At 56.2% G+C, this 27,556-nt stretch overlaps 1 protein-coding gene across 1 annotated transcript; it reads right to left on the minus strand.

Annotated features, from left to right (window-relative positions):
• Positions 1-1,263: 1,263 nt before the first annotated feature.
• Positions 1,264-25,475, minus strand: CTDSP2 (CTD small phosphatase 2). Its single transcript, XM_067529484.1, has 9 exons — positions 25,427-25,475; positions 24,851-25,127; positions 6,865-7,013; positions 6,221-6,259; positions 5,157-5,258; positions 4,260-4,316; positions 3,622-3,714; positions 3,144-3,329; positions 1,264-2,990 (listed from the first exon to the last, which is right to left on the minus strand). Exons 2-9 carry the CDS (start codon positions 24,912-24,914, stop codon positions 2,865-2,867), a joined length of 816 nt encoding a protein of 271 aa, XP_067385585.1. The 5' UTR covers positions 24,915-25,127; positions 25,427-25,475; the 3' UTR covers positions 1,264-2,864.
• Between the last annotated feature and the right edge of the window lie 2,081 nt (positions 25,476-27,556).

A 27,556-nucleotide genomic window follows, 5' to 3' on the forward strand; every position in this document is an offset into this window, starting at 1 on the left:
CAGGTTAGATGCAAAACCTGCTGCTGTAAAATTTCCATGATGCAGGGGTTTGGGAGTCAAACAAGGGACCAGTTCACATCCTAGAAGAGGCATTTCAAGCCACATCAGTTTGGGGGTGGGGCCCGGGTATCCGAGAAGCTAGATTTAAACAGGGTCAAGCCATGTTCCTGGGGGGAAGAGGAAATCTGTATTTATTACAAGTTGGGGCTCCCCCCCCCGTCCTGGTGCTTCATTGCTCCCTGCTGGACTATGGGGTGCTCTCCCCTCTACAATGTGCAGAGCGGGGGTCCCCTCCCAGCACAGAGGAGCCTGTTACTAAGATCTCCCCTATAAGGGGGACTCGGACAACGAGGGGCAGGGGAGCCCTGCAGGGAGGGGGCGTTTCCACTGGCCCCTCTCACTGCAACAAGTGCCTGCGACCCCACGCGGAGGCTGCCGGCCCCGCGCCCCTGCCCCAGATGGGCCTGAGAACAGCCGCCCCCTTGAGTCCAGGAATGGGGACGGCCTGGCCCAGGGCTTTGGTCCCATAGTGCCTTTTTTGGGTCTGGGGCTTGCCAGTGACCCACAAGCCAAGCGGTGGGGAGGGCGGGGGGAGCTGTTCCTCTGACTGGCCAGCTAGGGCCTGGCCCCAGTGGGCCATGGGAAGTTCAAGTTCAGGCAGGGCTCCCTCCGGATATCGGTCATGGAAGTGAAGCAGCTCAGACACGGGGCCCAGGCTGCCCAACCCGCCCAGGGGTGCCCTGGCCTGCATCCTAATGGCACTTGTAACAGCCCAGTAATCAACCCTCCTGCCAGCCAGGAGGGACCGTGCACCAGGCACCAATGCCACGTGGGCAGAGCGACAGCCATGGCCCAGTCCTCCCTAGAGCCCCCCCAGGAGAGGGGCTGCTGCCCGCAAACCGGTCAGCGTTCAAAGAAGAGCTGGTTCTCTTTGGAAATGCCGAAGCGGAAGGTGCAGGAGGGAGGGGCAGGGGCCAGTGGCGGAGATGCCCGGAGCAGCTGCCTCTCTCACGCAGGTGGCCACCTGGAGAGGACGGGCCACAAACGCCATCCTGGCAGATCCAGCTGGGGCTGACGGTTCCCTCTGGGGCGGTGTCGCGGCCCCACCTGGGCATACAACCACCCCAGGAACGCTGGGAAGCCAGAAAGCAGCATGGCTGCAGCAGGTTGGGAGTCAGCGCAAGGGTCTTCTCTCGCCGGCCACGCACAGGGAGCTGGGCTGGACTGGGAAAGTCACGCAGTGCTGCAAGCGGGGGGGGGGGAAGCGGCCACCTGCCAGCAGCATCAGCCCAACGCAGGGGAAGGGGGCTGGCGCCAACATTTCCTATCGCCAAGGGGACCAGCTCCCCGGGGAGTTTCCTGAGGCTCTCCGCGGGACCTGTTGAAGCCAAAGATGTCACCCAAATGGGCCCCTCGAGGCCTTAAATACATGTGGACCCCGGCCCTGCTGTCTCAGTCGGGGCCAGGCAGGGCTGGGTCCCCTCAGCAACCCACACAGGGTATGTGATGGTCCTCTCCCGGCAGCCTGCTGGTGGAGAAAGCGACAGGTTCTCACGGGCCCCGGGCTGGAGGGCAGCGGATAAGGCAGGGTCGTGGCGTGGTCCACTGAATGCAGGCTGCTGCTTTGTTACTGGAAGTGCGTGAGTCCGATGTGGCCGTCTCCCCACGGCTCAGGAGTGCTCCCCAGCCTCGACTGCGGGCTGAGCCGGCTAGGGACATGGAGTGTAGCTTTGGTCTGAAGTTTCCCGGTAACTCAACAGCCTCTGGCTGGGTCGCTCTCGGCAGCTCCCCCTCCTTCGAGGGCAGACGGCAGTTGGCGTGAGGCAAGGATCTGTGCTTCACCCAGCAGCTGGAGACACGGGGCCAAGCCGGGGTGGCTCCAGGGAACATCCTCCAGAGCGACATCTCCCAAAGCCCCAACAGGCTGAGCGGGGAGGGCAGAGGGCCGGAGCGTAGCCCTGGTCCCAGGCTGGGATTCAGGCCAGGGAGGAGGAATCTCTGCCTGCTCCCTCCAGGCCAGGAGCTAATGGATGGCGGAGGGACTCCCTCAGGGTATGGAGCCCCCGGGGGCTGGGCCTCGCCAAGGCGGGACAGACGGACTGCGGAGTGGGATGCTGACCCCAGACAGGCCTGGCTCCAGCCCCAGAGGTTTCAGCGGTGCACCACGAGAGCGGGGCGGGTAACGGGCAATGGAATGGGGCTGCCCCAGGGAGGTTCAGACTGGGTGGGAGGGCGAAGGCAGGGCCACAGCTCAGCCCCAGGCGCTGGCCGCAGGACTAAGATCAGGAGAAAGCCCCAGGAAAGGTGCTGGAGACAAGGGGGCGACGCCAGGGGCCGGTGACTCTGGGAACACAGGGCCCTCGGGGGCACCCAGCCGTCTGCCCTGCGGCAAGCTGGTCCCGCTGGAAGGTTGAACAGCAGCCAGGCTGGCCAGGAAGTCTTTTCAGAGCGGCACGTTGGTGGGCGGAGAGGGGAGACATCGGGATGCGCCCCCGCCCCAGGGCAGGTGTCGCCCAGCCAGGCCCCACATGGGGACCCTGGTCCCAGCCCGGCCACGGTCGCCGTGCGTCAGGGAGACGGGCGGGAAGCAGAGCCCCGTTTATGAGCGTGGGGAACCCAGCACCCCCACGGCGCAGAGACCCCCGGAGTGACCAGGGACCGGCTCTGCCCACCCACCAGGGCAGCGGCGCTTTCCTCAGTCCGCAATCCAACAGCCCGCCCTGCGCCCCGCTCCGAGAGGGGCCTGGGAGCCGACTCCGGGGTGCCAGGCCTCCCGCCCTTGCCCGCCCACCTCCTCCCGGCTGCTATGAAGGCACTGAGTGAAAGTCCCCTGCAAAAAACGGGCCAGGACAGCGCCGGAGGCTCTACGGCGCCCGCAGCTGGCCGAGGCTGGTGTAAACGTCCTCTGCTTCGCTCAGCTCCTCAAAGATGGGGAGGAGGTTGAGCAGCTCCGTATCCGCCATGTCATCGAACCAGGACTGGACGGGCACCTGCAGGGCAGCAAGGGGAGGGAGGGAATCAGCAGGAGCCCCCCCCGGGAGAGGTCAAGGCAGGCTGGGCCCAGATCCTCAAAGGGACGCAGCTCGTCTCCCAGCCTAGCCCCGCCCAGGGGCTCCCCTTTGCCCCCGCCCAGGGCCGCTCACCGCGTTCTCCGGGTGGAAGATGTAGGAGGCCGGCGAGTTGTCCAGGATCAGCGTCTTGCGCAGGTCCCGGCCCAGGCGGCTGAGGTCCTTGACATAGCAGCCCTGGTGGAAGACGCAGGACTCCCGGAAGAGGCGGGTGCGGAAGACCCCGCGCTTGTCCAGAAGGTCCGTCACCGGGTCGGCGTACTGGCAAGAGCAGAGAGCGGCGCCTGCTTAGAGCGGGGCTCCGCTGGCCCGGGGGGGAAGCGGCTCGGATTCCCTGCGGAAGGGGGCGCCCTGCCATCCCCCCCGCCAAATGCACACGCAGACACACACCCCCCCCAGGGGCAGAAGGAAGTAACGGAGCAGCTGGGCCAGCTCAGACGACCCTCCCGCTCCAGGCCACGGCCGGGCCGGCGACCTCGAGAACCTCTCCCCACCCCCTCCACCCCCCCCCCCCCCGTGCCAGGAGCAGGCTGGCAGCATGGGGAAAACCCACCTTGGCCAGGCTGGCAGTGAAGAGGACACATTCGAAGAGCTCCCCCATCCGTCTCAGGAACTCATCCACAAAGGGACGCTTGAGCACGTAGACCTAGGGGGAGGAGGGGCTGTCAGCGGGGTGCCGGAGAGATGGGGGGAAACACGGCCACCAGGGGAGGGGGGAATGGTCGGGCTCCCTGCTGCCGCCAGCAAGGGGTGGACAGGTCCCCCCAGCACTTGCCTGGGGTTTGTTCTCAGGCAGACGGAGCTGTGTGCCCAGTGCCCCCATCCCAGCTGCCCACTGGGAACCAGCTGGAGGGGCACCGGCAGCAGCACGGAGGGGCTGTCCTGGGGTCACCGCCACTGCCGGCGCCTGGGTCCTGTCACCGCTCCCCTACCCCCCCCTCCCCCAGCACCTACCACCGCACCAGCCCATCAGCCGATCTTCCTCCGGCGCCCACAGCCGCCTCCTGAAACAAGTAATCAAGAATAGGCCGTGCTACCAGGTAACAGCCTATCCTGGATTACTTGAACCAGGCCACAGCCTCCGCAGATCCTCCGGGCCTCCTCGCACACAGGACCGGACGGGCCCTGCTCTTGGAATGGATCCTGATCGCAGACCCCCATCCCCCCGACCCATCAGAGGGACTCGTGTACCTGGTGCATGGTCCCCTCTATCTCCACAGGCACTATGAAGTCGGCATTGTTGATTGGCTGAGGGGGAAAGAAATCAAGGGGTCCGTTAGCACATGAATCAAGGGGAGCAACAGAGGGGGATCCCCAGCTTCCCAGGGAGCAGACACCCCAGAGGCAACAAGAAACCAGACCCTGGGCAGAGCACTCAGAGACTCTGCACACCCGGAGCTGTGCCGTCAAAACAGCGTGTCCCTCAGAAAGGCAGGGACGGGAAAGGAATCCGGCCCTAGGCAGAGCGGTGGGGCCTGGCCTGTAAGACAGGGAGGGTCATGTCCCCAGCTTCTGGGGGGACAAAGGGGGGCAGAGAGGGTTCAGCTCTGCAGCAGAGCTGTAAGGGAGCTGCCAGTATTTTGTGACCCCCGACGTGTGTACGGGTGTGAGTGCGAGATCCCCGCAGGCTGCTGCATGCACGCACGCGGGATGGAGACCGCGCACGACGCGGCGTCTCCCCACGCCTCCGTCTCCGCTCTGCAGGAGATGGTGTCAGAGAATCTGGTTTTGCGGGGAGGAGCGTCGCACGGAGGAGCCTCCAGGACCCGCTTCAAACCCCACCTGCTCCACTGTCCAGCAACGGGGCTCAAGGGAGTCAGACCTCCACTGCTGCCCCAGCCCTCTAAGAACTTCTCCCGCCTCCTTTCCAGCCCTCGGGGCCCCAGGTGCATCACCTGTTTAATCAGGCATTCATGGGATCTGGGATTAAGCATTCTCCATGGCCAACGCGGTCCAGAACCCAGCTCCCGGGCGCCAGATCCACCTGCCCCTGCCCCGTCTCTTCCCAGCAGCAGCTTCTCTGTGCCACCCCTCCCCACCCCTGCCACCCTGAGCGAGCTGGGATGCTGCGGTGCTACGTGGGGTCACCTTAAAGGAGCTGTGCACCAGCGTCTCATCCAGATCGATCACCACGCAGATCCTGCCCTGGTCCCGCTGAGTCACCTCGGGGAGCAGGCACGTGCCAGGAATCTGCAAGCAGACACACATGCGTCGCTGTCAGAGGGATTCGGGAAGCGGCCCCAGCCCATATTGGGTTAGTAAATCGAGTTGCACCCCCCCACCAAAGAAAGACCTTCCCTGGAGATCAGGGCCAGTGGAACTAACTAGCATCCCCCCCACACACCTTGGAGAAGGCGGGGGAAGGAGGGTGCCCGCAGCTCCCCCATCTCACCCCGAGTTGGGGTGTCCGTCCATGTCCTGACGCTAGAGAGAGACTTCCACTGGGGACCCGTCGGGAGATTCGAAACATCCCATCCAGCCATCGGGGCGTGACCTGAGCACCCTATGGAGTTACTAAACCTCTCCAAGCCGGGCCGTCCTGAATCCCCACTGGGAACAGCCCGGGCACTAGGGAAAGACCTTGCACGTGAGAACGGTCACACTGGCGCTTCAGAGGGAGTGAACAACTATCCAGTGAGCCCTCCCCGGTTGTCCACTCCCAGCTTCTGGCTGTCAGAGGCTTAGGGACGCCCAGAGCAGGGGGTTGCATCCCTGACCATCTTGGCTAATAGCCATGGACAGACCCCAGCCTCCAGGAACTTAACTAATTCTTTTCTCAATTACACTTAGTTCAGTTATACTTTTGGCCTCCACAACACCCCCTGGGACGGAGATGGCGGCGCTAAGAGAGGACGGCCTTTCTGCCTTTCCTCCAGTGGAGCTGTCCAACTCCCACAAAACTCAGGAGTGGGGAACCGGCCCGGCCTTTGGCACAAGGGGGGTTACGGGAATGTTACATTCTTAAGCTTCTCCACTTTCCCAGGGAAGGCAGCTCACTCTGGGCTGGAGCCAACACCCAAACAAAATCCACCGGACTCTCGTCAACACAAAGGGCTTTGAATCAGGCCCTGTTTCCGCAGGAGAGGAAGGGACGTTCGTTGGAGGAATCTCAGCCACCCGCACGAATGCCCAGCGGGTTGCTCTGCACATACCTGGTAGAACTGGTACTGAAGACACTGCAAGAGATCCGACTAAAGCGGGGAAGAGAAGGAGAAACACGGGTATTAGGGTGACAACTGGCAGCACCTTAGAGCTGCAGAGACTAACCCACCCCTTAGCCCTAGTGACCCGGGGACAGGACAGAATTCCCCTCCAATTTGCTGCCATGTCCTTACAGCAATTCTCCTCTGATTGAAGGGGAGAGAAATCAACTAAGAAATAATCAATGGCTAATGAGTATGAGCACAAGCGCTGGGTCAGCAGGACACCGTGAGAATTAAGAGACACAGAGCAGGGAAGGGCTCAGAGACAGAAACTGCAGCAGGTAACACCCCCACCCCCACCCAGTGCTAGCACCAGGGGCAACGTCCCCATCACAGCAGGTGAGGCTGCCTGGGGGGAACACACCTAGGGGGAGATGGGGGCAGCGTTAGGGGGCTGTGCCTGGATCAGGTTTCCTTCCATTCACATCTGCAGCGAGGATGCAGCAACTCCTTGCATTTTGGCTTATCGGGATCAATGATGAGCCAGGTTCGTTCTTAAGACACGGGCATGTCCCCCCCGGGCTCAGACACACCCAGCGTCTAGAGGGTCGGTCGCCCGGCTCCAGGTCCCCCCCGCCCTGCAGCCCCCTTACCTTGGCGATGGTGCTGGCTTCCTCCTTGTGCAGCGCATGCCCCCCGCCGCCGCCCGACTGACCGACATGGTGGGCGCGGAGGCAGCAGAAAAGCGCCTTGAATATGTTCCGCCCACGGGGTTTCTTGGGAGAAGACCTGGATACCAAGCCTGGGACAAGGGGAGAGAACCACAGCCACGGGTCAGCGGGACGGTCACCCGCCCAAAGCCAGCTCCCCACGTGGGACGCGGCCCGGCAGGGTCTGGGGAGAGCGCGAGATCCAGTCCCCCACACCCTCAGCCAGCTCGGCACAAACTCTGCGATCAATGGGGCGCGTGGGCCCGACAGGGCAGGACCAGCGGGCGAGTGAGCCCGTGAAAAAACAAACCAGAGCCCCACAGTCCTCGCTCATCACACATCCACGTGGGCTTCCTAATCCCCCCCCACATCCTGTGCCAACGCCCCCTCCCACCCAACGCCCACCAGGCTGGGACCCCCCCAGCCCCAAACTGGGAGGGACTCAGGGCTGCAATGCTGAGCAGCAGCCAGAAGGTGGCGCTGCAGACCCACAGGTCTCCAGCACCTTTGAAACACAGTCAGGTCCTGGGGCTGCGGCAGCCAAGGGCGGGGAAGGGCCAGAGACAAGCGGCTGGGCCCTAGGGGAGGGCGGGGAGTGGGAGTGGAAGCCCCCCAGGAGGAGGGGGAGCTGCTGGGAGCCAGAAAACTGGTGCAGCCTGTGAGATCAACAGTCGCCCCTCCCACCCCCAGAGCCAATGGTGGGAAATCAGCCTGGGGGGGGAGAGGGGGTTATTTCACAGCCTCCGAAGTCAGCATTAGCCAAGTGAGCCTGGGCACGACAGACCCTGAGGGGAAACCCAGCCACCAGGTACCAGGCAGGGGAAAAGAAAACCCCTCTGCAAGGTTTGGCGGCTGTTCCCAAGGCGTAGATGCCAGCCCAGGCTCTGAGCCGCACCGGAGAGCCGCATTTCTGGGGCCATTGCGCAACGGGGACTCCCTCCCTACCCCGCTCGCCCACAGAGCCCGAAAACAAAAGGCCCGATCGCCTCGCTGACGCCAGCGTCAACCAGGAGTGACTCCCAGGGCGTCGGCGCCGTCGCACCCGCAGGAGCGGCGAGGCAGGGCTGCAAGCTGCTATCGGAGGGCCGTCGCTCCGTAGCCCAGCCCTGGAAGCTGCAGCCTTCCATCCCGGCAATCCTGGCACTGTAACGCCACTGGCCCCAGGGGGCCTGTCCCATGCACACTGGCTCTAGACCCTCAGTTGTCATCCTGCACCTGCACCCCAGGTTTTACACCCTGCCTCTGCCAGCCTCTCCGCTCAGGCTTCAGAAGAATTCCCGTCACCTTCCGTGCCACCAGCTCCTCCAGGCTACCAGCCGCTACAGCCCGGCAGCGCCCCAGGAGACTCAGCAGTGGGCCCCTGGGCATGGTAGAGAACTGGCTCATCCCGGGCCCGGGCAACTCCAGGCACTGTGCACCACAACTCCCTCAACTCCCCCCCACCCTCAACCCAGGTCTCTCCTGCGCACAGGCCGCCCGCTATGCCAAATGTTGTTCCACGTTCCATGGAGGCAACCTGGGGCTTATCTGCTCTTGGCACCCACGCCAGGATTTGCACCCCAGGGTGCCAGAAGTACCTAGTATATTTTGAGGAGATGCGCCGCTATGCAGCCAGCCGAACTGAAGCCCCAGCATACATGGGAAAGCAGCACGGCCACAGCAAGGCACAGGGGGGCTGAGTACTGAGGATTCTCCCATCATGAGCTCTGCCACTGGCTCACTTTGTGACCTTGGGCAAGTCCCTTCACCTCTACTGCAACTAATACCTTCTGGGGGCGGGGGGAGTGCTCGGAGAACCTCATGCGTCAGCCATGGTGCTCACAGCACACATCCGGGGGGGAGCAGGAGGGTGCCTTGCCTGGCAGGCTTCGCCTCTGCCCCATCATGGAGAGATCCGAGCAGAGCCTCCCTGAGATTGTAACTGGGGAGAGGAACCTGGGGCCAGCAATGACTCCAACCCATCGACAATCGGCGTTTAGAGCTCCCTGCGCCGGCTCCTGGCAGTGAGAGAGATCAGGCTGTGTCCCCATCCCTCTCGGGTACCTGCAGCCGCATGTCTTCCTTCTCCAGCACTGTACAATAGCAGAGGAGCTGTCATGGCATTAATTATCCCAACAGCATTCAGCGACGGCAGCCCCCGCTTCCCAAGAAACCTGGCCCCGCACCAAGGAAGCTGTTCTCAGGGGCAGGGTGCAGAGTCAGAGGGCAGCACAGAGGGGGCAACTGGGTCCCAGCAGGCGGTTGGCCAGCTCCTGAGAGTCTGTAAAACCTTATCCCTACAGATCATGGGTCAACGCCCTCCTCCTTGCAGCAGCCACCCCCATTTACAGAGACAAATGCTGCCCCCAAGGGGCCACGCTTCAGTCCCAAGCCCGACAAGAATCATTGCAACGCACACGGCAGCTAGAAACAGGGGCCGGAGCCTTTGGCCACCCCAGCATGAGCTCAGGGCTGGGATCGGTTAATGATAAACCTGGTGTTTGCTTTGCCGATAATCCAAAGGGACAGGCTTGGCGGGGTGCTGGGAAAGCACTGACAGAGGTACACGGGCTGGTGGCAGCAGGAGGCACCCAGGGCACAATGTGAAAACCAACAGGCGCTCAGTCCTTCAAGGTGTAGCCTTCGAAGTGTGGAACAAAACAACCCCCTGCCCTGACACACACACACGCATGCATGCACACCCCTACACCTGCACCTTTCCTTGGCTACGGTCGATTTCAAACACCAGCTGCATTTCCTTGTTCCTCCCTGGTCAGAGAATCCCTTAACAAGCAGATCTGAAATTTCCTTTTTAAAACCTACGTTTTGGGTTAAAACCCAGACTCCTTCGCGAGAGCCAAGCGCCGGGAGGAAGGATGTTCCTCGCCTTTCTTTCGCTCCCCCACCAACTGCAGAAACTCAACTGCAGACACGACTGGGAACCAAGAACTCCAGGCCACGTTCAAACGCAAGCATCCTCAGCCCCCTCACTGCATTATCTGTTCTTTGGGTCTTCTCCAAACCCCAAGGTGCCGGGAACGTGTCCCTGCAGGAGGAAGGGGAACTAACATTGAGAACATCCCGCTGAAGTATTCGTAGGAACAGAGGATTTTTCATCACAGCAGCCCATGAGAAGCCAAAAAACCCATACGCACCTGCCCAGTCACTCCACACTGAACATTCAGGGCAGGGTGAGTTGAACCTGATCATCTTTTTAAAAAAAAATCAGTTGTAAACAAAAGCATCAATGAGCCACGGAGATGGAGGTGAAGGCGTGGCAGGGAAACCCCAAAGACCAACCGCGTGTCTACACATGAAAGCTAATCCAGACTAAAGTAGGGTGTGACTTTACAGCAGTTTAACTATTCCTGATTTAACTCTGCATGTGGGTGCTCGGATTCTGGAGTACATCAGGAGTTGCTATGCTGGAATAACTCCCCATGTAGACAAGCCTTACAAATCTGTTTTTCCAAGTACAGCTTTCAAGTGTCCCCTGTCCAACTGGCTTCACTCTCGTTCCTCGGGACATTTCAGACCACACTGGAGCCCAGTTATTTCCCTTCTCCCCCGACTAGCACCTGACCCATCGATCTGCTCCTGCCGTGAGGGAATCTTTCCAAGTTGTGGGTGTCTATTTTCACGTTGGGACGGGGGAAGGAGGCGGCTTAGCTGATACCAACTGGACAAGAGGCATGTCAAGAGGCCTTCTCCACTCCCCAGGCTTTATGCTCATCTGGAGCTCTAACATAACCCCGCCCGGCTCCCTCTCTGAACCCCGCCCGGCTCCCTCTCTGAATTTGCATCTCCATCTGATGCACCAGGAAGCAAACAAGACAATAGCAGCCAGTGAGTCATCAAGGAGGCTCAATCGGCGCTTTGTTAGCTGCTGATAAAGACAGTATGTGCAAAGCCAGCGAGGTTTATAAACTTGATTACCTCAATTCCTCTTCCAAATCACCCCTGTTCTCTCAGGGCGGCCAGGCAGGGCCCAACCACTTTGAGAGGTTTCGCTCCATTCGCCCATCTCTTAGCGAGCGCGGCAGCGGTTACAGCGCGGCCCTCTGCAGTGGTGACGGACCCTGGCATCAGAGAACCTGGTGCATCCCATGCTGGGAAGCTACGCACAGCGCTATTGGGGCACCACCTGCAGAACCCAGTTCCCAGCTACTGAGATGGGCCTCCAACCTTTCGTCCTCGCCAACAGCTTTGCCTGGTCCTTGTAGCTGGGTTGGTGGCCGAGGAGGAGGTTGCAGGTGATGTTTAATAGGGAGCCATTGGCAGGCTCCAGCCGCCGGGAACCCCACAGCGAATTACAACAGTCGCTTCCTGCAAAACCTAGCCAGGGCAGGACCTAGAGGACAGGCTGGGGCTACTGCAGCAGGTGACGACCCAGCAGCATTGCCTATGGCAGTAGGAGCAAGGGTGCAAGTTGCTGGACATGAGGAAGACAGAAGCGGGTGGTAGAGGCACCGGGATGCCAGCCCGACTCCATGACAGAGCACTTCTTCGGTTCTGTTTCGCTCTCAAGGATTCCCCTGCCCAGCCGCGATGGGCTCAATGACTCGAGAGACAGCCCCCCGCCCGTGGGACTCCTCCACCAAACACAGCTCCCCCAGCGTGGCTCGCACCCGCGTTCGAGGAACGGGCCGGTGAGTTGGATCCGTTTCCAGGCCGGGTGAGGGGTCGAGCTGCCGGGCTGGGGTCGAGAGGCGGTTTTGCAGGGAGCCCTAGCTGGGGAATGCTCTGAAGCCTCCCAAGGCATTTTAGAAGGTTTATAGGTTCAGAGGCCAAAAGCAATCATCTAGCCTAACCTTCTCCCCCCCCATCTAATAGGGGCCATAGGACGTCCCTGAATTCCCAGCACTAGAGCAGATCCTGATTGAAAAATCACCAGGGATCGAGAATCCACCACAACCCGTGGCAAACTGTTCCCATAGTTCATTCCCTTCACTGTAAAACACGCGGCTTATTTCCCCTCCGAATTGTTCTAGCTTTAAACTTCCAGCTGCTGGATTTCGTTAGCTTTTTGTCTGCCAGACTGAAGAGCCCCTTAGCGAATTTTTACTTCCCACTGTGGGTACTGACAGACCGCGATCAAGTCACCCCGTCACCTGCTCTTTGTAAGATAAATAGATGGCGCGCCTGCTGCTGTGAAGAGGAGAGAGCGATACCGATTACTCTGGGTTGGATTACTTTGAAATCACGTTTCCTTTTAAGCACCAGTCTCCGAGCTGACCTCGCGGTTGCTGATTGCACACCTTTGTCACATGCTTATTGGCCTAGGAGGCATCCGTGGTTTGAGGTCCCATCTACATGCTTTAAGAGGGAGAGAGATGGATACGGGCAGGCCTTAGGGCCAGATCCCAAACCACAGCACCACAAGGTGAGGGATATACTGCAACTCAGCTACACTAGGGATCCCAAAGGGGCCCGCTGCCCCTCAGTGGTTCAGAATCCAGAGCATTTCCAGCATCGCTGGGTCCTTTATGGACCAAAATACCCTACACTCATTGGAAAATACTGTATTTCCTGGTCAAGCATGTACGTTGAGGCACACCTACGTTAGGGGAGATGGCGGTGAAGGTCAACGCATACATGAATCAGCCAACAGTTCTCAAATAGCCAAGACTGAAGTCACTTACAGTAACCCAGTTTCCAACACAGCTGGTGAGAGGGAGAGACACGCGACAAGGAGCCAGAGGCAAAGGTACAGGAGGGCTGGCACGAGAAAGGACAGGTGGCCGTGGCTTCATGGGAACATCAGTATACATGGGAACCAGGCACTTCTCCTTGAGCTGGGTCCCATTGTCACCTCTCCAACACGCTTCAAGGAGCTGAGATGGGCGGTGGGAAGGGAGGGCTCCCACTATGGCATTCGTTATCCTTCGGGGTCGTCTAGTCCTCCAGTCATTTTGGGGAGTACAAAAGGCAGCCTCGCTTGCCACATTCCCGACGTCAGCCCCCTGCTGCAGGGCTGGGACCATCTGCCCTGGTTTTCCAAGTGGCTATTGCTGGGCAGGTCCCGGAGGTCTCTGCAGCAGCGGCAGCCCCGCAGCGGGGAAGCCAGCTCTGCAGCCCACGTAACAGACCAGGCCTGGCCTCCTTCACGATCAGCAGAGCAGGTTGCTGCGACGTTTCGCCCATCAGGCAGGACACTTGGGAGCCGGAGGTCCTGGGAACGTCCTGGGAGCAAAGGGCAGGACACGGCGGCAGCAGCCAGTGATCCCAGCAGAGGCCCCTGTCCAGAGAGCTCCGGATGCACATTGCAGCAACGTTGATTTGGGGAAGGGATTGAAAAGTCTTTAGCACTTGGAGATGGAAAAAGACACTGGACAAATCTCCGCAGCCAGGAACACCAACCACTGCCAACCCCGGCATTTCTCCAGGGATTCTCGGCACAGAGGGCAGCCGTCAGCTCATTTGCCCGCCTCAAATTTTACTTTCTGGATCTCTGGTCTCCACGGTGGTGGTTCCAGTGGCACAGGGTGGGGGTGGCTCAGCACCTCCCTTCCCCAGCAACGCCCGTCCGGGACCCATCCCTCCGCGCTGGGGGGAGCGCGTCTTCAGATCCGAGGTCACTGCTCTCTTGATTCCTGAGCCTAAGTCCTGAAAGTTAACGAGAGGCAAGAATCCTCGGCTAAGGTACGGCCTAACGGCTGGAAGGGCCGGGCCCAGCCATTGGAAGGAGAGCAAAGAGGTGCAACCTGCTAGTGGCTGAGCTCACCTTGGGAACCGAGGCCACCCCCTTGTACCCTGAGGGGGGGCACCTTAGTGCTGCACCCCCACCTCAATTGTCCCTGTAAACAAACAGACTCATCTTCATCCTTCAGCCCCTAGGGAGCCCATTTCTTGGTGCACCAGGACAACCATTGATTGTCTATGAGACACAAGAGCACCCTCGCCTTTCTGTCACCCCCACATGCCTCCCCCCCCCCCAGTCCCTCCCCACCCCACTTTGCTTTACCAGACTCCTCCCATCCCCTTTTCCTCGCACCCTGCCCTCCTGATCCCCTGCTCTGCAGCGGGAGGGCCTGCCGAGGTCCGTCCATCACGCTGCACCGGTCCCCTGGTTGCATGCTTGGGCTCTCCCCAGGCGTTGCCCCACCGTCTCTGGTTACTGCCCCCAGTTGTCCTGGGGAAGGGGGGAATCTCAACGGTCCCCAACCCCAGGGGAAGCCACCCAGGGGAGCCCAATAAGCTTCATCCACCAATTTCCAGCCTGTTCAGACTGAGACGCCGGGAAGGGACTCGCTTACAAAGCCAGGAGGGGATCGGTGGCTCTCTGTAGGGTTGGGGGGGGACTAGCTACTCCTTCTAGGAATCCCGAGTGGAAATTCCCTCTGTCTGGAGCCTGCCCCCCAGTGTGGGCTGCTTAGGGCAAGGCACCAGATCCCTTGGGATGAGATGCAGAGGCAGGAAGGGTTTCCGACCCCCGACAGCTTGCCTGACCTGTGAGGACACTAGCCCGGGAACAAGCAATGCCTCGGGAAAGCCAAACACACGGGACAGCCACTCCTTGTCTCCTGCATCCCTCTCGCCGCAACGTCCCCGAGAGACCAGGGCTGGGGTCCCGGGTCAGAAAGGGGGCGTGGGGTGCCGCAGAGCAGGGGAGAGGGAAGGGGGGTGAACCGCAGGCAGGAAGGGAAGAGGGCCCAGCGCAGAAGGGAAGGATGGTTGGTCCCCAAGCAGATCAGCCCTTCAGAGCAGGCCGGGAGTGCCAGGACGTGAACCAGTCACACGCTCTGGAGCTGCTATTCTGCCCTGCATCGCCCGTTCCGAGGGGCTGCCAGCGCAAGGACTGAGAGCCCCTGGCAAGGGGAAGGGTGGGGGAAGGGAAGGGGCAGGAGACCTTTCCCCTGGCACAGATTTTGCAGCTCCCAAGAGGGCAGAGATTTAGAGCTCGTGACAGCGGGACCTTCCCCTTGCACGGGGCTGGGTGGGTGTTACAATCCCCAAGCCCACCCTAGCCCAGTGATGGTACAGCGCCGAGCCCCAATGGGTTGCAATCCCTGGTACTTTTCACCCTGAGCCCAGCCCCTGTGACACCCCCCACAGCCCCACTTAGCCCCACTCCTCCACGCCAGATTCCTCGGCGCAAACAATTGTTTCAAGGCAACATTTCCTAACAAAGACCAGTCTCCTGCAGGGACCCGTTGCTCCCCCCCACGGGCCCGTCTCACCCAGCCCTGTGTCCCCCCCCCCCGACTCCCACTTGCACAGACAGACAAAGAGCAGATTGGCCATCACTGAACAATTCACTCCTTTTACATCTTTTCCTAGTCACCAGGATGGAGACTCCCCGGGAGCAGGTTAGCAGACGAGTCTCTCTCCGCAGCATTCATCCCAGGCCCGTCTACACACCAGCCCGCTCCTGCTGACAGACAGGACCATGGAAGAGGGACAGTTTGGGCCATCTAGGGAAGGTGGCTCATGTTTTTGTGGTTTGAAGGACCCGCACAGGCCGAGCGCATACGAACAAGGGGGCTGGGCGTGGTACAGAGGGAGCTGGTTTGCAATGATCCCTGTGCACTCCCCATCCAGGGAGTTGTCATTAAAGCGTCCAAGCTGAGAAATTCCGTTGAAAAAGCACCATTTGTGTGTTAAGCATCCCAGCAGCACCGCCCACCTGCCCTTGGGAGAACCCTCCAACTTGCCTCAACCACCCGCAGGGTGTAAAGCGTGGACAAGGGCCCGGGCAGAGCGGAGGTGTAAGATTTGAGCAGCACGTTGGCTGCGGGTAGGAGTAAAACATCTAACATCCAGCAACCACCATGCAACACCCACTGCCTTCGGAGGCTGGAAGTCGAAGATAAAGACACAACAGGACTGATTTGAAGTCACTGAACAAACACACGTTGGGGTACTGTGTGCCAAAGTCCATACCCCACAGGCAGGAGATTATGCCGTGAAACAAACCTGAGATCAGGGCAAACCTTTCCGGGCAGTTCTGTATGTTTTCTCACACTAGCGGAGCCACCCCCATGATATGCTTGGAGTTTTCCCAAAACCAGCCTCGGAAACTAAGAATTTTAGCCCTGCAACTCGCAACACCAGTGGGAGCTGAGGGACAGACGAATCTCAGATGGGCTCGGACGTTTATAACACCCACGTCATCTAACCCGGCTCTGGCAACCCACAGCACAATCACCCAGGCAGCAAATGGGCAGCCGTCAAGTCTGCCTGTTTGACACCCCCCCTAAGCTGGGGACTGCACATACAGAAAAGAGCAGCAAACGCCCCCTGGGTTTTCCTTTTTAAAAAAGGCCAGAACAAGTCCAAATGGATCCTTTCCTCAAAATCTGTAGAGCCCCCCAAAAAAAGGCTACGTTGCTCCCAGCCCCGGCCAAAAACAAAAAATCTCAGGCACCAGCGGACTCTGGAGCTTCACCTTCACCCCAAATCACAAAAAAAGCTCACCTCCCACGTCAGTATCGCCACTCCCCCTAAGCACAGGAACCCCACGGCCCAGCCCCCCGACGCTCGGGTGCAGGGCTTGATAGACAGCAAAGAACGGCAAGGCGGGGGGGGGGGGGGGAGGAGAGAATCTGCTTTCAGTCACATGCCATCCCTCCACCCAGATTCAGAGAGAGGTCACAGCGGGAGATCTGTACACATGAGAAGCCACGGCTTCTGCCGGGCGCACAGCTGGTCGGGTCCCTATGAGTCACAGCCACTGGAGTTGAGCAGCTGCCCGGCTGATCGTCCACCTAGCACACGGTAACCGGGGAGGACGAGCCAGACAGCCACCGGATCTTACCCAACTTAAACCTGTTCAGCAAGGGCTAACAGAGCAGGGAAACGGGACACACAGGATAACCCCCCCCCACCCACCAGCTAGCTCAAAGTCTGGTTCGCAGGCTTCCCAGCCCTTCCTTCTTGCACACACTGACGGGAGGTGGCCAGTGATCATGGCACGTGGGGCAGACATTATCTCCCACTCCCCTATGCAAAAGCAGACAGTTCTCGCCTCTATATAATAATTTCTCTCCAGCCTGGTCTTAAGGAGACCATCACAAAACTGGTTCGATGCTATTTGGGGAGACTCTGATGAATCCAGGGCTTTTTCCAGATTACACAATGGTCTCTAGGAGCAGCCTGCCACACTGGGGGAGGAATACGCTCTTTTCTCCCCATCCTTGTTCCTGAACCTCAGCCGCAGGACGGGGAGATGGGCCAGTCCGTCCGGAGGACACGCCGCCTGACCTCAACCCCTTAGTTCTCCAAGTCTTCCACGGAACTCAGTGGTTCCCAAAGCAGGGGAGCAGTGGCGTGGATGACTTCATTGACAGTCCTAAGGCAGCCGCCTGCCTGTTCAGGGCTTGTCTACACTGGAAAGGCTACAGCAGAACAGCGTAGACACTGCCTGTGCCGGCAGGAAGGGTTCTCCCACTGGCGGAGATAATCCACCTCCCCGAGAGGCAGCAGTTGCAGAGGGGTCAGACTGGTAGAGCTACGTCGCTCGGGGTGTGGTTTTTTCACACCCCTGAGCAAAGAAGCTACGCTGATGTAAATGCCCAGTGCAGACTAACCCTTAGCCAGAGGAAAGAGACCACACCAGTGACAGCTATTTGGCAGTAGGCTGCAGGGATTTAACACACCCAAGTCACAGATCTCCCCTTCCTCAGCTGCGTTAAGGAGAGACGAGTAAGAGTCAATTAACTAGTCTGAGAGCAAGAGAGTTTTGGCTGAGCCTCCTGGCCAGGATTTGGGGCACCTAACTCCCATAGACCTTTTGGAGAATCCCAGCCCTCGGCCTCGTCTATGCCACTGCCATTTACTGCGTCTCAGTCCTGACACACAAGGTCTAGTGGACTGAACGCAAGGCTGGGAGCCAGGAACTTCCAGAGCGAACACCAGCTCCCACTACAGCTTTGGGCAAGTCACCTCGCCGTTAAACGAGGACGATCGTAACCACCTCGTGAGACAGGTTCGTGTTACGGTTAATCCAGTGCGTGCTGGCGCTGCTGAATAGGGTGATGCAGGTGGGAAGGATCATTAAATCTACCAGAGCAAACCAGTGTCTATCCCAACAAAAGGCACAGCTCCTCACCCCAAGAGCACAGAGGCAAGACCTACATTAATCTTCGTTCTGAATTATTTCCTGTTGCTAATACAATTTCAGGGGTAATAGTGTAGACAAAGCATCAGGTGCCCCCAGTGTTTTAAACACTGGGTCACCTGAGCCTGTCATTCCAGGCAACCATCAGGGCTTCCACCAATGGTGCTGCAACACTGGAAAACCAACACCTCGATGGGGCCAAAGGGAACACTTCTCGCACCCCGTGACGTTCCTGGCTTCTTCCCACGAGCAGGGGAGAGGGAATCGCTTATTTCAGAGGAAAATGCCTCTGTGTTCTTCAACCACAGAGCTATTATTGCACATCTTCCCATGCTGCTCGGATCCCTATCCCTGCCTCGGCAAAGGGCCCTCGTTTATTAGTGAGGCGAAGAGGGTGCCAATTAAGAGCAGTGAAGTGTGACCTTCTAAACGTCCTGGGCTTGGTTTTCAGATTAAGGCCGAGGGATAGGGAGGCATCACATGAGACTCCCCATCAGCTCACAGTAATCTCTGCCTAATTAATGGGCATCTCCATTTACCAAAAAACCCAACGGCCTTTCCCCGCATTGTATCACTGAATCAATACAGAGTGGGACTTGCTTCGGTAAGGGCAGCACCGTTTATAGCGAAGCAGAAGGAAAATCCCAAATAATTTCAAGCACATGACAAGGTGCGAATGGCAAATCCAATTATAATCCAGAAACCTCTGCCCAGAGGGAAGTTATTCTGAGAGGCGGATGCTCTGGTCTAGTTTATATCATCTTTGGGGCAGGAGCGTTCACTGCTCACATGTCCGTACAGCGCCTGGCACCAGAGGCCCCCATTTGGCTGTGACCTTTAAGTGCTGCGGCAATCTAGATGTTGAACATCAATGAATCGCCTGTGTTGGAATTTCTGCCACTGATACAGCTGCACTAATGCAAATTCCTGGCATAACACCCCTTGACCCGGTGCACGAAGCCCTGCCCTGGCATACATCCCATCTACGCCAGGGGGCTTACGCTGGCAGGTGGCTACACCTGGGGTGGAAATCCAGGTCTTGATTTATAGATTATAATGCGAGAAGGGAGCACTGTGATTATCCCGTCTGACCTTCTGTAAGACCAGGTCTAAGGGCGTGGGGATTCACAGGTCCTTGGCCAGGTCTCTCTTGGGTACTTCTATGGCCCCCCGTTACCAGGATATCCGAGCACCTCACACTCTTATCCCCACAATCCCCTGTGAAACAGAGCAGTGCTGGGAGGGGAACTGAGACACAGAGCACCTAAGGGCGGGATGCAGAAAGGGAACCAGGCATTACAACTCCCAACATCCCGGTGCCTGGCTTGGAGGCACCTAGAAATTCACAGGGACACGGCTCCCATTCACAAAGCCAGCCTCAGGCTTCCTATCCGCCGCACGGGGAGAGATGGGTGCCTTGGAATGCAATCTGCAAAGCCAGCCTGGTAGGTGGGGGAGGAGGGGTGCTATGCCCTGGCACCCTTCCCGTCTCATGGAGATAAGCACCTGAATGCAGGCTGCAAGGAGGCGCCTATCTCTGTTAGCAAGCCATGAATGGGAACCCTGCTCCTGGAGTCAGGCAGCTGAGGTGCCTAAGCTGTTTCTTGCCTGCCTCGCTCCACCCAAAACGGCTGGAGGAGATGGGGGTGGTGCCCAGTGGTTACAGCAATCCCCGGAACTATGGGAGAGCCAGGTTCAATTCCCCTCTCTGCCAGACGGGGAGAAGGGAGACCCCTATTCAAATCCCCTCTCTCAGGAGACCTGCTCTAACCACTGAGCTATGGGATATCTGGATGGGGCAGACTCGACTCCCTCAGTCTCTGTTCCACTGTGGATAAATAATTGAGGCCTGACTATAGCAGGGGGACTGGAGCCAGCGTCTCCCACCTCCCAGGGGGGTTCCCTAACCACTAGACCATACAGTCACTCTCTGGCCCAGTGACTAAGCGGAACAGCTTCAACCAGAGAGACTAAGGCCTTGTCTACACTTAAAAATTACATTCGCCTAGCTACGTCGCCCAGGGCTGTGAAAAAATTGATCTAACCCCCACCATAGATGCAAGTCGGTCAATGGAAGAATTCTTCCGTCGCCCCAGTTATCAGCCCTTGAAGAGGTGGATTTACCACACCTATGGGAAAACCCCTTCCGTGGACGCGGGAAGAGTCTGCGCTCTGGCGCTACAGCTGTGCCTCTGGAGTGTAGACAGAGCCCTCAGGGAGCCGCACATCAGCATCCTCCCTAGTTCAGTGGTTACAGCAACTCCCCGGAGAGGTGGGAAATCTCTGTTCAAACCCATCCTCCCCCTCTGGCAAAGGGGGGATTGAACTTGTGTCTCCCACATCCCAGGTGAGTGTTGTAACCACTGGGCTAAAAAAATCACCACCGCCCCTTCCTCCTCCAGCTGGATTTTGACTGGGAGCTGATGCTGGAGGCAGCTTCTCGGCACACCTACCGTATTGGGCCCTGCCTGCAACACAGGCAGAAGCACGCCTATCTTCCCCTCTGTTCATTAACTGCTCTGTGGTTTAGGCAGGACATAAGTGTCCAGGAGCCTAGAGGAGGCCAGCGAAGTGCCTGCAGAGAGGGAGGACCCGGGCACAGAGGGAACTGTTATCCTGAAAAGTTAGGCGCCGAGCGAGTTTAGGCACACAGGCGCTTTGTGGATCGCAGTGGAGACAAAACTGGGATTTAGGCACCTAAAGCTGGGGTGTAGAGACCTTTGTGGCTCCAACCATAAGTGGGTTATTCAGGGTCACAAAGCAAGTGTGTGGCAAAGCAGGGAATCGAACCTGGGTCTTCCAAGTCACTGGCTACCGCTCTAACCACTAGGCCGTCTTTCCTGATGTACATTTTGGCATCAAGGAATCTGCACACTTAGTCCTTCCCAGGCAAGTACAGCTATAAACTCATGGGATTAAGAAACATTTCCAAACTGCAGATCTTTGCAAGGAGGGCATTTTAGTATCAGATTCATTATAAATGAGGTTTTCAGTGCCCCACTTTCAACAACTAAAATCAGAGGGAAAAGCTCTTTTGAAGGATGGATTATGGGGAGAGGGGTCAAGCAAAGCAGCTCCTGATCCATTATTTTATAAATGGATTGAAAGGGCTGGTTAAAATGTATCTTAAAATGGCCTCACACACCCCAGTCAGTTACCTCCCTGAACACTGCAATTTGCTATGCATTTTTCAAAACAGAGGAGTCCATCACGTTGCTGTTTGATCTTACTCCAAAAATGGCTGTCAGGACCAGAAATCCTGATCCCCGGCAGCAATCAAAATCCAGTCCTGAAAATAACTCAACAGGAAAAGCAACCCTGCCCAATCAGCCCTTCGGAACACCAACCACGCCAGGGAAGGGGCGGCATGCGTGCACCTGGTACTGAGCTTACACAGGGAGGGAACACATATACTTTCCTCCACACAGATCAGCACTGGGGACACATTTCAGCACTAATCATAGGCAAAAAAAACTCTGTTTGGGACATTCCTAGAAATGGGGAAACAGACACACACACAAAGTCCTGACCCCGCTGACCGAGTTAAACGTCATGTTGCAATATTTTGATCAAACCACAAAGAAAGATATGGAAGAGGAGGAAATATGTTTTCTAACTGGGAAGTTACGGAACATTTAGAACCAGAACGTAGAGAGCGAGCGATCTTATAGAGAGGAGAACTTCACTGGCTCCCCCCCACTTACAGATAAATCACTGCTTCTAAGAAGAGAAAAACCCATTAAAAGTTTGCTGTTCTGTAACCATCCCAGAGGTAACTGGAGCAGCTACAACGGAGTCAATAAATTATCCTTAGCAGCAAATCTCACCCCCAAACAATGGGATTACTTTTTCAAAAAATCTGTGGCTATATTTTCAAGATTTAAAAAAAAAATTGAGAGAAGATCCCATAACTCATCTGCATAGATTCTAAACCTCTAAAATGTAAGGATCATTTATTTCCTCAGACAATTTAGGACTTCATGAAATTTTCCCTTTTAAGTGGCGTTATTCTAAATTAATTCCAGTAAGAAAAAGTCACAGGGTTGTCAAACCATCTTCTGTGCTGATCATGCGGGGAGGAGGAATGGGATCTGAGAAAAAACCAGGTCAAATATCAAGAAAGATCTCTCTACAACTGACATTCTGAAGGTGCAACAAGCGCTAATGAATTGTGAAGGGTAAACTACCCCAACAGGAAAAACAACAAACACAGAAGCAGAGAAACCTCCACATTAAGAGGAATTTACGCTGCCAAAAGCCAGGGCCACAAACAGTTTGTTTTGTTCCTATTAAGCAGATAATAGGAACTGCAGGAGTTCAGAGGCTAGGGAAATTTCCCTCTGAAGTAGACATTTCGGGTCCAGAAGAATCCAAAGGATGATCAACACACACAACCCCTAGGGGCTCAGTAACGGGGAAGGACCCCATCTCGTCTGCACTAAACCCAAACTCAGCTCTGCTAACAGGATACCTAGCTGTGCCAGCGTCCAACAGGAAACTGCTGAAAGAGGAGATCCAAAGCCCTGTGCTCCCGAGGTTCAGAGTTGCAGTTAATCACTCTCCAAAAACACACTTGTTCCACTTCCTTATCAAGATCAAGCTTTACTAGTAAAATACTTAAGAATTATTCATCTCCTTTATTGTGCCACCCACCGAGACAAAAGGGAAAGGAACACACAGGCCTTGTGTATCAAGGAATACGACCATGTAATCCATGCAGCGCCAACTTGTTTGTTTGCAAGGGATTTCTGCATCCAAATTAGTGCTTCTCTGGGCGACTGCCATTAAGCCTCCATTTCCCTGAAACACGGCAAGCCAAAATAGTGACTACTAGATGCTGGCGCTCAATTAAACCTTTCTGTATCAGCCAGGGCACCCAGAACGGGGCGGCAGGAGAACAGCAGGGCAAGTTCAAAGCCAAGCTCAGAACGCCACCTGCAAGATCTCTGACCCTCCTGTCAAGATCTAATCGCTAGGTAGGCCCCAAACAGCCAGAGGGAACGTGCTAAACAAACTCCCTTCATTCACCGTGGGGCTGATTTCTAGCTTCCAACAGGCAAAAAGAAAATCTACTGAACTTTTGCACAGTTTCGCCCATTTCAAAACACTTGGGTGCACCCAACAGGCGTGCAGCTCTCGTGTAGGCGCCATGAGAAGCGGCGGGCGCGGGGAGGGCTCTTTTGAAAATCGAGCAGTAAAGTGTCACACAGGAGCTGCCAGGTGCCCAGCGCTTTGGAAAATCTGGCCTTTATTTAGATGACTAAAAATTGGAGTGCAGGTCTTTTGGAAAACCTGGCCCCAATTGTGGGTCCTGAGCATAGGGATGCGGGAGGGAGGAAATGGTCTCTGAGCTTCTTCAGGGTTCTGGCCCCACCAGGAATAACACCACCTCTTTAAGGACATGGAGACTCTGGGCAGAAGGAACTGGAGAAAAACTGATGCCCCCAGTTAATCCGCATGCCCAGGAATGCAACCCCAGAGCATTCAAAACAAAACAAAACAAAAAGAGCGAGACACAATTCCATGTTCTGTTGCACACAAACAAATGCATCACCAGGGCAATCAGATACACCCAATAAACAATGGGCTGATTATTCCTGCTCCTCCAGTCACAGTCTGTGAGTACAGTTTTGCACAGCTGATTTAAAGATCTCTTCCCTCCAAACACCTCCCCCCCCCCCAAACAACCCCACCACACAGGTTTGATCGCCTATATAGGGGAGCTGAAAGGAGTGGCTAGCCAATACCACTGGAGCACATTGAAACTTGTGTTTCCAGCCAGGTTTTCCATACAGAAGCCAAAGGGGATCGATTTTTTAAAAATCGGGTGTCCTGCAATTTGGTCAGCCTTGTTTTTTCCGTGATGAAACCATGCAGCTCTATCCAGGGGAAGCCTGCAAAATCAGCCGCCCGTGGCATGGCCAATGCAGGGGCATATATCTTGGCACTGAAGCCCCTGGAAATCTCAGTTGGGAAAACTCCAGGTTTGGGAAAAGGCTGTTTGGATGTGGCAGAGCAGAGCCACGTCCAGTCTCTAACCCAAAGTGACAGCGCCCTACTTGGAGGCAGGGTGACCAGCTCAGCAAGTGTGAAAAAAATCGGGGCACTTTTTTTTTCCGGTGGGGGGTGAAGAATAGTTGCCTGTATAAGACAAACCCCCTAAGATCGGGGTGTCTGATCACCCTACTTATAGACAGGGGCAGGGCAGAAAAACCAGCAGCGAGGAGGAAGCGGCGTAGCTCGAAACTGACATTTTAAGATCTTTAAAAAAAAAAAAAAAAAAAACCGTTTCCAGTGCAATCAAACCCGGGCGTTGAGCTCAGCAGAAAAGGGGGGGGGGGGGTCCTGGAAGCCCCTGGAATTCCTTTCTCGCCACATAACTGGGATGTTTAGGAAAATTCCCCAAATCCCAGCCGCCCAGGACAGGAGAAGAGGGAGCCGATCGCACGACAAAAACAAACCCAGCAGTGGTGGTGGGGGGAGAAGGACCCAGCAAATCGCAACCACATTTTAGGGTCAAGTGAGGATTTTGCAGCTGGGTTGAGTCGCCCTCCTTTCAAAGGCTCTTTCCGTACAAATTAAAAGGCGGAGGGGGGTGGGGGGACGGCAGGCGAAGGGCCCCGCACAGCTGCAGAGAAGGAAGAGCGAAGCCCCCGAGCCCCCATAAGCAGGTCGCTACACATCGCCAGTGCACAGGACCCGGGTGGGAACGGGGGTAAGAGACACCCCCGCCCCCAGGGGCACAGATCAGGAGCAGCCCCTCCGCCCCACGTTGCCTGGCTCAGGAGTGAACTCCCCTCCATTGCACACATGGGGGGTGGAAGGAAGGAAGGAGGGGGGAGAGACGCCTCCTGCTTTTGATTGCAAAGTTTCTAACTTTCTCTCCCTTACCTTGTTTTGCAAGCACCAGGGCTTCTTCCCTCTGCACTTGGGTGATGACAGAACCGCTTTCCATCTAACAATCCCACAGATCCAGGGGATCCTTTGGGTGGGAGGGGGTTGGGGGAGGGAAGAGAGGCCCAGGGAGGTGGGGGCGGGGGTGCTGCTGTTGTGTGTAGGAGGTGTGGGGTGGTCCTCTCAGCTGGACGGGAGCAGGCTGCATGCATGCATGCAAGCCGAGCAGCGGCTCCGGGCTTCTCAGATCGGGTCCAACATGGAGAATCCGGGGCTGGAGCAAAAAAAAAAAAAAAGGCAAAAAAAAAAAAAAAAGCCAACCCCACACACACATACACACACACACACACACACGGGAGGAAATGGGACACACAGGCGCGGTTTCCAGGCTCCCCCTCCCTCTTCCAGATAAACAACCAACGGCAGCTCCCCGGGCCCCCGCGCCAGGCTGGGCCCGACCTGCGCAGCGCCAAGCCCGGGCAAATCACACACGTGGGGGGGGGGGGTCTCCCGCCTGCCCACGGCGGCGCACGAGGAGGGGACGGGGGGGGGTGGGGACGCGCCCCCAGTTACTTTGTTGCAGCAACGTTCGAAGCTTTGTTATTTTGTATCGGTCCAGGAGGCGCTCAGAGTGGAGGGGGAGAGGGCGGGGGGAACCTTGAAACTGCTCCCGGGCTCTGATTGGCCGCCGGGGAAGCGGGCGTGGCTAGAACGCTTACTATGGGGTGTTTACCTAACAAACATTCCAGCCGCCCGGGGAGTGGGGAGGGGCGGCCACGCCTCCTACCAAGGGGTATAGAGATCCTCGCTCTCTCTGTGGCCCCCCTTGACCCCAGTGGTCTGTGCAAAGCCGAGGGTCCCCCACCCTGAGCGGTGCAAGAGGAACAACCCGCCCCCATCCTGAGTGTGTAAGAGACAGGCCTGGCTGGCGTAGCCCTCCCTAAGGGAAAGATGCTGCCTGCAACACTTTCTGGTGTTATGCTGCCGCTCCCTGCACCCCTTCCCTCCAGACAAGTCAATGGCTGTGGAGGATGCATGGCCTAGCAAGCTTAATTTGGCCCCCTTGTGCGTAGATGTTATGATCTCAGGGATCCTAGTTTTCAGGGATAAAAGCACCCAAATTCTCTGATTTTTTTTTTTTAAACCATAAAAATCTGTGAACACAACGAGAGGCCTGTAGCACTTTAAAGACTAACAAATTTAATTTCTGCAGGCATAAGCTTTCGTGGGCTGCAACCCACTTCGTCAGTTGCAAGAAATAGAAATCAGATAGGGGGCATAGATACCTACATCCATGGGTAAGGAACACCAATGGGGAGGGTAGGTGTTAGCAAAGTCCATTCAGTTAGAGTAGATGAGGCCTATTCACAACCATTGATTAGGAGGTGAGAATGTGTGAACAGTGACAATTACTTTAGTTTCCCTGCCCAGAATATGGAGCCCCACCACCGGGAGCTAAGGCTGCCAGCCCTACATCAGTTTATAGGGACAGCTGGATAATGGAGGCTCAGTTAAATGGGGTTCTACTGTATGTGTTTTTATTTTTTCACAAAATGTAAAAACCAAAAAGATTCTCTGTGAAAATGCAAATTCTGTGGTTTTCTGTGGCAAACGGATTTCTAGGGTCCCTGATTATGATACAGACTTGAACTGTACTATTTTTTCCCACCTGACACCCTACCTCATTCAGTGTACAGAACAGATACTCACTGATTGAAATTTACATTCAGTAAATTCAGTGCCAAATTTAGAAGGTGCACAGCATATATGGTATGGAGCCACGTGCAATGAGGAGGATAAAAGAAAATATTCTACAACTGCCTCATCCACTGTGCATGGAATTAGGCAGGGAATAAATATGTGATTACATAATTAAAGAGTATCATAATTATTAATTATTGTAACATTGTAGTGCCAGCTGTACAAATATGGAACAAAAATATAAGGTTGTGCAACCTTAATTCTGTCATTTCCTAACCTGAGTGCTTGACATTGCAATCTGAATAGCATTTTGTTTAAAAAAAGCCCAAAAAAACAAAAAAAAACCCAACCCTTTATATAGATACAGCGTCCATGAGCAACACAGGTGCCCAAATTTTTCCTAGCTGTTAGCCATAGCTAATTTGGATAAAATAGAGCAATAATAGCCACACTCATATTAAATACAGAGAAGCAGCCCTACAAAAACCACAGGCTCCTTCATGAAATCCTGTTCTAACACTGGCTAATCACTGTGCTAAATTCAATGATAGTTCTTTCATAGACATAAATTTTAGCATCTCAAATTTTCCCTGAATTTCCCTAATTTTATCTGAAGATGGTATAACCAGACCTTACCTTCTGGGTACACTCTCCCTTGGATACTGAGCCGTTATTCCATGATTTCTGCTAACTCCTGATTATAATCAATATCTCAATAACTTCTAGCTATATTGAAATAGGTTGGTTAAAGAGCATCATGGTAAAAACTATCTGAAAGGAGCACTGGAATATGACTCCAGTAGTATCATGGAACATTGGAACAACTTACCAAAGGTTGTGGCAGTTTTAAAATCAAAACTGGATGGTTTTTTTTTAAAGATACTCTTTGAACTAGAGTGTATGTAATTCAGGAAAGGCCTGGGTTATGCAGGAGGTCAGACTAGATGGTTCCATTAGTTCCATCTGGCTTTATAATCTATGAATCAAAGGTCAAAAAAATCC

This window comes from Emydura macquarii, unplaced genomic scaffold (assembly GCF_026122565.2).
Source record: "Emydura macquarii macquarii isolate MOO-44397 ecotype Brisbane River unplaced genomic scaffold, CSIRO-AGI_Emac_v2 contig_2994, whole genome shotgun sequence".
Lineage (NCBI taxonomy): Eukaryota > Metazoa > Chordata > Testudines > Chelidae > Emydura > Emydura macquarii.

Bases quoted from the DNA above. Each gene is read 5' to 3' on its own strand.
- CTDSP2 (XM_067529484.1), bottom strand. From the start codon at position 24,914: ATGGAAAGCGGTTCTGTCATCACCCAAGTGCAGAGGGAAGAAGCCCTG. The intron at 5,259-6,220 runs GTATGTGCAGAG...GTCTGCTTGCAG, and splicing joins TTCAGTACCAGTTCTACCAG to ATTCCTGGCACGTGCCTGCT. The intron at 2,991-3,143 runs GTGAGCGGCCCT...GCTGCCCTGCAG, and splicing joins TCTTCCACCCGGAGAACGCG to GTGCCCGTCCAGTCCTGGTT.